Source organism: Ascidiella aspersa, chromosome 3 (genome assembly GCF_963924565.1).
Source record: "Ascidiella aspersa chromosome 3, kaAscAspe10.2, whole genome shotgun sequence".
NCBI lineage: Eukaryota > Metazoa > Chordata > Ascidiacea > Phlebobranchia > Ascidiidae > Ascidiella > Ascidiella aspersa.
The window spans coordinates 26,355,053-26,366,352 of record NC_139449.1 but is presented as its reverse complement, the minus strand read 5'-3'; the positions used below and the strand labels follow the sequence as shown (position 1 = coordinate 26,366,352).

General features: G+C 37.8%; 2 protein-coding genes across 2 annotated transcripts; both read left to right on the top strand.

Moving 5' to 3' along the window:
* Window positions 1–113: 113 nt before the first annotated feature.
* Window positions 114–7,409, top strand: LOC146161189 (membrane-bound acylglycerophosphatidylinositol O-acyltransferase mboat7-like). Its single transcript, XM_083385101.1, has 8 exons — window positions 114–127; window positions 1,631–1,760; window positions 2,462–2,636; window positions 3,503–3,689; window positions 3,844–4,002; window positions 4,749–4,952; window positions 6,111–6,272; window positions 7,190–7,409. Exons 1-8 carry the CDS (start codon window positions 114–116, stop codon window positions 7,407–7,409), a joined length of 1,251 nt encoding a protein of 416 aa, XP_083241227.1.
* Window positions 7,410–9,481: 2,072 nt separating this feature from the next.
* On the top strand, window positions 9,482–10,512 carry LOC146161188 (glycerol kinase 5-like). Its single transcript, XM_083384668.1, has 2 exons — window positions 9,482–10,252; window positions 10,320–10,512. Exons 1-2 carry the CDS (start codon window positions 9,719–9,721, stop codon window positions 10,365–10,367), a joined length of 582 nt encoding a protein of 193 aa, XP_083240794.1. The 5' UTR covers window positions 9,482–9,718; the 3' UTR covers window positions 10,368–10,512.
* Window positions 10,513–11,300: the final 788 nt, after the last annotated feature.

Genomic DNA, 11,300 nt, shown 5'->3' with positions numbered 1-11,300 from the left:
TTACAGTCGTCTAAGAAATAAACAAACCACAATCAAGAAGAAAACAATTTACAGTGAGTTGAAATTAACCTGGTGCTATGTTTACATAATATATGGTGCAGCTATGTGGCACAATGATCCGCCTAAGGTAAGTTTCGGGACCAAGAAAAGACGGGGACAACGACAAATGTTTTTAGCAGTCTATAATACTCTTTAGCCTAATTTTATTTGAAAAAAATTGTTAGAAAATTACCATCTTGGTTTTCTTTTTGCGTTCGTCGTTACGTAGTCCATTTAATTTAGTTATAAGTTCCAACAAACCGGCACTTGTGATATTACTGATGCGATCTGCGGTCGTGATGAAGCGGTTTCCGTTCGTTATCTGTGATTGTGCGCAGTCATTCGTCCAAAAATGGCTGACATAAACTGTATGGTTTGATCTAGAAGCGTCCGATATTGTGAACACAGCATGACAAAAGACTGCACAGTTAACAAAGAACGTAAACAATGCGAGATCATTGTAATTAATCACAGCCAACCCACTGTCGAATAAGCCGCATGTCGCCATTAAGGCTGCACGGTTGGTTAGTTTATCGTGCTTTTCGAATCGTTTTACGCGCTTTTAGTGGCCAAGTTACTATTGATTATTCAGTGGGAACAGGAGAGCGACACATTTGATCTGTTTCAAGGATTTAAAGCATTTAAAGCTAGAATAAACCAGAGTAAAGGGAAATTTTGCTGGCGTAACAGAGAACACGCGGGGTTAATTGTATTAGAGGAAAATTGTAAAATACCACGTTTAGGCACTGTTTTATTCAAACCCATCAGCAGACTAAGAAAACGTAGATAGTATTACCAACATTTTTTAAGCGTATATTCAAGGTCCTACCAAGGCGGTAAAATGCTGGTTTTCATTGGAACGAAAAGTCTATTTATTTTTTAACATAGCAAGGTTGTTATGGCGACAACGGTGCATTATCACATTTTGCACATAGTGGGCAGTTTTCTGGTTGGCTGCGCTTTCAGATATTTCAGGATTAAATGGAGGAAAAAGCATCTCTTGTCAGCCTTGGGAATCGCGCTGATAGTTGTCTGCTGCGGATTGGACGCATTCTATTTAGCAGTCTTGGTTGGGGGAGGATGTCTCATCATAAAGACCACGTACGTCTGCATATGAAAAGTAATATAATAAATGTTCTTAGTTTTGTTTTAAATTTCGCTGCAGCATTAAATTTTAGTTTCAGCGTTTTTAAAACATAAAAAACTCTGTTTCATCTGCTCAAATGACGCCTTAAGAAAATTCACTGAGAACATTAACTTCTAGGATCGGTTAGGTCAGTGCTTCTCAACCAGTGGGTCGCGAGGCTATTTCAGGTGGGTCGCGAAGCATCTCTAAATGTTACAGTTTTCTATTACATCGGGAAATTATTGCATTGCCATTACGTAACATTTATGCATCAATACCACAAATAGATAAAAATTAGATACGTTGTTTAGCATTACCTATTTCAGTATACATACGCTAGTAGTAAAGAAAAGTTTGGGAAGCACTGGGTTAGGTGAACGGTGGAATAGGGATTTCATAAGGCTGCCAAAAGTCCAGTACTCCTATAACCACGATCCCGGTCGTTTTAAACTGTGTTATTCGCAGAGAGAACCCACGCTATGTGTTCGCATTTGCATTCGCGTGGCGCCTCGTCTTTTGTTCAGCCGATCGTCTTGGACTTCCAAGCAACAACTTTGCACTCGCTAATGCCCTGATGCTCGTCGCCACACTAAAGGTTCGTGTGTGGAAAGACTCTTTGACTTTTTAGTGTTGTACCCTTTTAAAAACTGTAAATGAATCGATTAAAAGTTCAAATTTATAATGGCCTAATAATTTGTATTCAAATAACCCGCAAAACTGGATTATTAGGAAGGCTGAATACTCTTTTTTAGCAGTTAAAGACAGCATTTGGGTGACGGACCACTGGTATAGGGTAGCGCACAGTTGCGCACCCGGAAACGAATTAGAAAAGAGTAAATAACACATTTCAACAAAATAATGAGATTTCAAAACGAGTTTATAATTTATTTGATATCTCGTAAGACCTAATATATGATTTTATATCTTTAAAGTGTTAAACTTTGCAACAGACATGTATTACACACATGTATTACTGCGGCACACACATTTTGCATTCGCTTTACAACGGACCTTTACAAACCTGAATGGGCAATTAGTGCGTGGTGGTTCTTTAAATTTGAACTTTGCAACAAAATATGTATTACTGCGGCACACATTTTGCCCTCGGCTTACAACGGACCTTAACAAACCTGAATGGGCAATTAGTGCGTGGTGATTGTGTGGCAACACAGTACAATTTCAACTGCAATAAAACGGATACACGGCACGTCGTTACCGGTCGACCAAACTACTACGTGACAGCTTAATTGGTGTGAAACCAAAACAGCGCACAAAAGAGGCTTTTGTTCCTTTTAGGTCATAGTTGTTGCTTACGAAGTGTTCGACTTTCGAAAGAGAAAGATATCCGTCCAAGCGGGAAAAGCAAATGAGGTGACAGGCGGACGTTGGTTGGGAGTGCTGGCGTTGGACAAAGAGCCGGACACTATGGATATTATTTGTTACATGACGTGTCTTCCAGCTTTATTTACAGGTTTTTCTATTGAAATTTTTTATTTATTAGCCTTACTGTGATGGCGACCAGGGCTGCGAAGTCGGGTGAAAATAGCCCGAGTTCAACTCTCGAGTCCGACCCCTGCCAAAAAAATAAACCCGGCTCCGGCTAAATGCTGATTTCGTTGAGTTTCGAGTTCGGCTCCGACTCTACAGCATTTTTAGTAATTTAAGTAAATAAAATAAGGTGGATTTTTATCAATCCCCTCATAAATAGTGCCACAAAATTATTCCACTCACAATGAATGGTCGAAAAATATCCATAATTTGCTATCCAACCATTACAATTTACAGTTAACGGCAATATAGATTTTTAAATTTGATACTGACCATGCGCACGTCGGACTCGGGTAGTTTTACGTGATCTTACTCTATTCCGACTCAGCAAATCAAACCGACTCTATCGAGTCCCGAGTCCGCCTCCGCGGTCCTAATGGCACCAACGACATTTGACGATATAAGGACTACCAAGTTGCGTTGCAATTAAAAGTATATTTCGTCGTAACAAAACTCATGGTCTTACTTGGAATTAAAACTTTCAAGTGATTTCAGAAATTTTGCCTGTTGCAGTTCGAGACCTCAATGCCACTATTCATCAAAAGATTTAACAATGTCAAGATATTTACCTAGTTCCATGTCGTTTATTAAGCGCGATTGACAAGTTATTCTTGTTTTGGTAAAAGCGTGTGCCGCGATTTTGCTTTATTTTATAAGTGTGCGTCCAACTACTTAATTTAAAAAACACTATCCCAAATGCATATAGCTTAACATGAAACACGGCAGACTCACATCAAAACGAGGTCTCTATAATATAAAGCCAAACCGAGGTTTTTCAATTTTGCACAGGACCCATTTACAAGTATAAAACCTTTGAAGACATGTTCAAGGAACAATACAGGCCAGTTAAAGCCCTACTGGTCCGTAAGTCGGCTCTAGTCACAATGTTTGGGGTAATTATGTTGTCAATTTCGTTTCTTTTTGACACCGATTACTTCGTACGCGAGTCTGTTCAATCGGACCCTGTCTATATCAGGTAAAAATAATCCAATTGCTTGTGCCATGATAATTATGTTTAATAAGCAAATAGGCCGGTGAATAATTTAATTAATGTGTAGAAAATGTTGCTTAATTAAATTAATCGCTGCCGTAAAAGTAAACTGTTTTTACATATCTTTACTGGCTCTCAGGTGGCTTTACGTCTTTCCCGTTGGGCTTTTTCTCCAAATGCGCTTGATGGGAGTTTGGGCGATAGCTGAAATGGCGTGTATTCTGTTCGGTCTTGGAATGTATCCCAGTAAAAGCAAGCCGAAGCCTGGACAAGGACCAACCGAACTTTATAAAACAAGGTTTATAACCTTAAAATAAATGCCTTTCTACTCAAAATGTGAGATTGTTACGCGTTCAGATAAGGGCTGTTTGTTTTAGCAATGCCAAAACACATATAAATACTGTTGTGTTTTAATCGCATCTTGTTTTTTTTTACTGCAGTAGTCGTAAAAAGGGAATTGTAATTGCTAAGTCGTTATGACCCGGCCAGCAATGAACGAAAATGGGTTTGCGAACTTGTAATGATTGTGGTGTAAGCATAGAAGAAGAACTAGGGATGTCGGATACTTTACATTTTATTCCGATACCGATACCCGATATTTTTTGACAAAATATCAAGATCCGAACCGATACCAAATTACGTCATCGCTATGTTCAAACAACCAAAATAGATAAAATTAAATGTTAAAAGGTTTTTTGTCTATGCTTTTAGTTCAAAATTTGCTCTACCGTTAAGAAGTGTAGTTTTCTCTAGTTGGAAACCTATTATTGTTTGATAAATTTGCCTTTCAAGGTAGAAATAAATTTGGCATCGGATTGGCCCGAGATACCACCCGAGTATCGGACGAGTAACGATGCTTTCACTTTCATTGGGTACGGGTCCGATCAAATATTATCGGACATCCCTTTTCATGTAACCATGTAAACGAGACGAAAAATGCACTGTGCCTCCTAAAACTGCCGCCATAAATGCAAAGACCAATGTAGGCGAGTGTTTAAAAACCGTGCATCGCATGCTTTAGAATAAGCAAACCCGCCTTTTCAGATCGTCGCGACCGGACGAACAAAATGAGCGAGAAGAGGAGGAATGGGATTTTACAACGGTTCGCAACACGGACGTGGAGGCTTGTTTCCCGGCCACCTGGAGTTTTAGCGGGGCGATTCCCGCCTGGAACAGCACGGTTCAGTGGTGGATGGTGCACTTCGTCTATCGCAGCGCGCTCCTGCCGAGGCGCATGCGATTCCTTAGGTATAGGTTTTTACTGGCTAGGCAGTGGTTCTTAACCTTTGGTAACCTGTCGAACCCCTATGTTATTTAGAAAGCTTTCGTCGAACCCCAATTTTTCGCTCAGTATTCGTTTGCTCCTTCTAGCAGCTGAAACTGGGCATAATCAAACTACAAACTTGGATTTATACACTTTGAAACATAAAAGAGATTCATTTTAGCTTGAAATATCAGCATTTAGGTTTCAGAGGACGTTCTCGCCGAACCCTTGAAACAGCTGCGTCGAACCCTGGTTAAGAACCACTGGGCTCGGGCGTAACGTAAAAATGACGTAAAATAAACGATAAAAAAACTACCTAAAAACAGGTGTACCTATACGTGATAACTAGGGGGATTATTTTTTGACCTAAAGAGTTTAAATTTGGACAATTTTGACCTGAAAATATATTTTTTTGACAAAATTCTGACTTATTAGAAATGTATTGATTTGAACAACACATTGTTGTTTAAAGCAGTGGTTCTCAACCGCCGGTCCGCGGACCGGTGCAGGTCCGCGTCAACTTTCCTGCCGGTCGGCAAATATATTAAAATTTGATATCTCAATTGCAAAATTCAAGATGTTGAATTCATCAAATTTAGAACTTCGCCAGCTCCGGAATTGCAGCATTGTGACGTAAATAGAGTTAATGGTATTCTTTGGACTTCATTGTACGTCACAATGCTGCAACTATTAAAAGTAGGCTACAACTCGAAGTCTTAAACTTTAAGACCAGTTGTATGTAAAAGCTAAGAAGAGTTTTAGTTGCACACTATTGCGTAATTAAATTTTGGGTTGATTTTGATTATTGAAGGTCCACCGGTCCGCACAATTTGTTTTAAAATTTTACCGGTCCGTATGCTAAAAAGGTTGAGAAACACATTGACAAAGTTTGACCGAACGTGTAAATTTTGACAAAACTTTGACTTTATTTGACATGTCAAAACATAATCGCCCCAGGAATAACCATTCCAAAAGGTTCAAGTTTTGTGTAGTCAATTTTTTGTTGTACAGTGGTGAATTTGTTAATTTGGAAATTTAAAAAATTTAAAAGTATTTGTCACAAAACGTCGTCCATAAAAACACTGCCGACGAACCTTACCTGTATATTAACGGACATTGAAAATAGCAAATGCTTTATGAAGGGGAATGGCGGTCTTCTTTGTCAGCGCCTTGTGGCACGGAACAAAGTTAGGATACTTCGTCACTTTCCTGCAAGTTCCCCTGGTAATGGCGCTCGAACGGGTTTGCCTGCACGTTGAAAAAAACTGTATCAAGGAAGAATGGAAAAAGGAAGCCTACAAAACGTTAGTCGGTGGTTTATGTTGATTTGCGTCCACTCGTACTTTTGTTCATGTGACCGGTTCATGGGGAATTTCGGGAATTCTTTTTAGCGCTTAACTTTTGCATCGGATTCTAACTTGCAAGCGCCAATATGTAATGATAATTATAACAAAATGTTTCTGTTGTCAATAGTTTATCAGACAGGCCGAACTGTTTTTAAGGCTCGACCAATAAAACGATAATTTGGCTGTTTACATGACAAATGTTTCCAGAAAAAAATATGCTCTAATAACAAAGTTTATCGTTTACTAAAAGGTTTAAAGTAATCTTCTTTGCAGAAGGTTTGAAGCAGCGTTGTAAACAAGTCATTTTGATAGACTTAGTCCAAATTAGTCATTTTCAACAAATAGCAATATTAAGTCAAATTCCATTTAACGATTTTAATGACGTACGTCAATTTCAAGTTATAGCTTCGGCATCAAAAACTATTATTAGAATTCCAAAAATGGTAAAAACGTTCAAGTAGTTTGTGAAATGACTTAGGTCAAGTCAAGTTATTTGAAAATGGCGACTTGAGTGCACTCAAGTATAGGCTAAAGTTATTAACTTAAGTTATTACAATAACGATTTAAAGTAAGCCCTGCATTACTTTAATATCATACAAGTCTACTTGTGTTGTGACTGAATACTCTGCCATGTAAACATAATTAATTAACCAAACGTTGTGAATCAAATAAAGGACGCTAATGTATATATATTTAAATATATGAAAAAACAAAGGTAAATTTAAAAAATATAATTTAATCTGTATTTAACTTTAAAAAAGCTTGATCTGGGAAAACCGATCAACCTCAAAAATTCGTAATATTTCAATTGTAGCCTATCTTAATATTTTCATATATGCATCTTTACATAAACCGAATAAATAATTCTTCTACAGATTTCACAGGGTTTTCGTGAAACATTTCGGACACAGCTACTTTTTCGTTTCATTTACGCTGCTGGACAGCAACTTTATACAACTCACCTGGTTCGCTGGACTCCTTTTTCCGTTTGCGATGAGCTTGATGTGCGGAATAATCTGGTTGGTTGTTGGTCAACATGAATTCCCAGCAATTCTGATGAGAAACAGGCTTGATGATTTCGCAAAACGTGAATAATTCAACCAGATTGACGTAGCCTATACGCTCACGCTGTGATTTCTTACGGTTTGAAAAATGATAAATCGAAGTTGGTGTCGGCTCAGTGAAACACAGGATTTATACTTGAACATTTATGCTTAATCAGCAGATGTCGAATAAATGTTATTAGGGCGTAGTTTTTCTCGAAATAAACACTTTTAATTAAATCATAAATATATTGATTTAAATTGTTCTCGAAATATTTTGTGTTACGCTTCTGCTATCTAATGACAAATTACATTCTCTGTTAATATGTATACAAAAACAAACCTCTAAAGCAGTATCTTTATAGAGTTTAATTCATCATTGAAAGATAACAAGAAAAACTAGGTTGCATCAATATAAATGTTTTATGGTTATCAGTAGGCCGTAGATAATCTGCTTTACATTTTTCATACGCTTTATCAACTCATTATAGTTATAAAACAAATATCAATCTCCCTTTTTTTTAAAAGATATCTTGTTAAAATTTCTGCATAGCAATCTTGTAAAACAGATCTAAACTCCAGAGGGAGCAAGTGCCTTTTCAAAATGCGATTATTATCGGTTTTACTAATTTACTAATGGAATAAGATTGATTTGTTAACAATAAAAATAAGGTTTCCGCAGGCCGCAAGTTGAACAGGCCGAGTCAAAGCTGTAGAAATGCAAAAAAGCATTTACCAAGATGAAATTAAAACAAAGAATTTTAAAGGCGATGGTCTATAGGCGTTTTTTTTATCATTTTAGTTGGGCAAACCCAAAGTTATAGGTGAGCGGCTTACCATGTAACACTGTAACAGTCTAACCACGAGAAGGTTTTAGCATAATTAAAACACGAACAAATTATAAATTTAAATATAGGTCCTGTGATATTATTTTAGTTAGGTCATAACAGGAAGTGAAACAGTATCGACGAAATCACTTTATAAATCATTAATTGTTTGGATTTTGCCTTGTTTTGAAACATAGCTGATACGAAAGTCTATTACAAAATATTAGTAGGCTAACGTTGAACAATACGTATTTAAATTTAAAAAAATTTTTAGTGTGCCACAAGTTAAAAAAAAGTTGCGGAGCACTATATTAGATCAGCGCAAGTTTTCTTTTATGTTAAGCTAAAGACAGAATTTTTTTTTTTTTGGGGGGGGCGATATGAAATAATATGAAGCCCAAGGGGGCACTAATATAAAAACGTTGGGAAACACTGGTTTAGGTCATTGTTTCCTCATATAACTTTTAGTAACCTAAATCAGGGCTCTTAACTGGGAGAGGACGACTGTAAGGGATCGCCAGTTAAAGGCTAAAGCAGTTTTAAACAAACTGTTTTTTATTATAATTGTGCTTCTCCCTTTTGATATAAAAATAACCTCTAAAGTTCAAATTATTTTATGCGTGCCGAAGCAAACAACGAGAAATGATTTAAGCAGTAGAAATATCAAAACACATATAAAAGTAGGAAACACTTCAAACTTTCGAATATCTCTTTAATTATTTTCAACAATGTTATCTACTTCTATATGGCCTTTCGATATTCATTCTAGGTCTAACTAAAACAAAGTGTCAACCACCTAAAGGCGATGACAGACAGCAAATTTAAGGGCAGACCTAAAAAAGAATGTAGGTGTAATGACTGTAATGTGTTTTTAGTACGTTAAACGCTAAGAGTTCAACACGGGTTTGCTTGATCCAGTACTGGAAACCTACTTTATCCGTCACCCCATTTAGTTGCTACTCCATTGTATAGTTTTTATACGCATTTTCGTATGTCGCCATATCACATATGCACAACGCATTCGCCGCTCTCCAAATATTACTTTTCGCAGTATAGTAAAAAAACCCTTTTCTTTTGTAATAGCAATCTTTGCTGGTGAATGAATTGTTGTTTGTCCGCTGGGCTCAAGTTACTTAAAGATGGGCTTAGTCGATTACTTTGCGAGCGTTTATTTAAAAGTGAATTCGTGTTGCTTGAGTAGTTCTAAACGTTAGCCTACTTGAAAGCAGGTCAGCCGTTATTTTTTACATACAACGTCTGCGCTGTGTCACACTACGACTCCGCAGCATAGGGTAAACAGAGCATCAAAAATCGATTTGTAACGTTCACATAGTTATCATAAGTAATACAACTTACGAAATTTGGCACCACGACAAATTGCGAACCTTTCCTGCGCCCGCAGCTATTAAAACCATTTGTCGAGACAGTCATAACCAATTCCCCGATCGGTTAGCGAAAGGAAATGGCGTGTTGTATGGCGTACAATTCATGCAGTCAGCATTTTAGTAGGAAAACAGTTCAGCAGTAACGCACAATGGCGACGGATCAAAGGGAATACGTCCTATCGTTGGACGTGGGTACAACCAATATCAGATGTTTTTTATACGACAAGAATGCGACAATTGTTGGAAAGTCATCCCGTCCGCTGAACATTATTCGACCTGAGCCGCAGGCATCGGAAATAAACCCCGACGAACTATGGGCCTCTGTTCAAGAAGTCATTAAAGGTTCGATTTTGGACGCTAAAACAACAGCTAGTTGCATCACTTCAATGGGAATAAGCACACAACGTGGCACGTTTATTGTCTGGAACTGTGAAACTGGGGAATACTTCCACAATTTCCTGGTGTGGCAAGACACGCGTGGAGAATCCATTAGCAATGAATGGAACAATTCCTATTTAATGAAAGCTGTACGTGTTGGTTCGAAGGGTTTGCACACTGTTACACAGCAAAAGCGTTTTCTCGCAGCTTCAGTCCTTAGGTTTAGAACCAATCATGTTTCAATTCGACTGCTTTGGCTGATGAAACAATACCCGGAAATAAATCAGTTAGCACAACATGGCAAGGTAAGGTTTGCAACCCTTGATACTTGGATTGTTTGGAAGTTGACAAACGAAAAAGTTTTTGTTTCAGAGTACTCTTGTGCCAGTTCAACAGGACTGTTTGATCCCTACCTGTTAGAGTGGAGCAACTTTTTTTTTAATTTGCTCGGTATTTCACGTAGCATGTTTCCACCTATACTAAATACTATAGATGATTATGGTGAATGTCACAAGGAATTATTCAGCGCTAAAATTCCTATCAGATGTATCATTGGAGACCAACAATCCGCCATGTATGGGCAATGCTGCTTCAATCCAGGAGATGTAAAACTCACAATGGGTACTGGTGCATTTCTTGATATTAATGTAGGATCTCAGCCGCATACATCAGTTGCAGGATTTTACCCCCTTATTGGCTGGAAAGTTAACGAGAAAATAACATACTTAGCAGAAGGAAACTCCAACACAGCAGGAAGTGCCATTGATTGGTTAGTGACAATAGGTTTAATAAAATCTGCTTCAGAAATTGACCAACTACTTGTCAATTGTGACACTTCAGGAGGAGTATACTTTGTGCCGGGATTTAATGGCATCCATGCACCTATAAATGATTATCTTGCCTGTGCATGTCTTATGGGCATTACACAAGAAACCAGGCCCTGTCACATTGTGAGGGCTGTAATGGAATCTCTTGCTTACCGCAACAAGCAACTGTTTGCTAGTTTGGCCAATGAAACAAAATTAGACATTCAAAAGATGGTATGTGATGGTGGAGTGTCAGTTAATTCCTTTGTAATGCAGACAACAAGCGACCTTATAGGCAAAGCAATCTACAGATCTTCTCACAGCGAAATGTCTGCTTTAGGAGCAGCATTTTTTGCAGGACTTGCTGTAAAGTATTGGAAAGATCAAGATGAATTGACAGCACTCGTTAAAGTGCAAGATGTCTTTCAACCTGTACCTGCTAACTATAAAAAATTTACACATGAAATGTGTGGTTGGGAAAAAGCATTACAAAAATCTCTAGGATGGTATAAGTGATTACCATATTTTATTAATCTATTATGCAGTT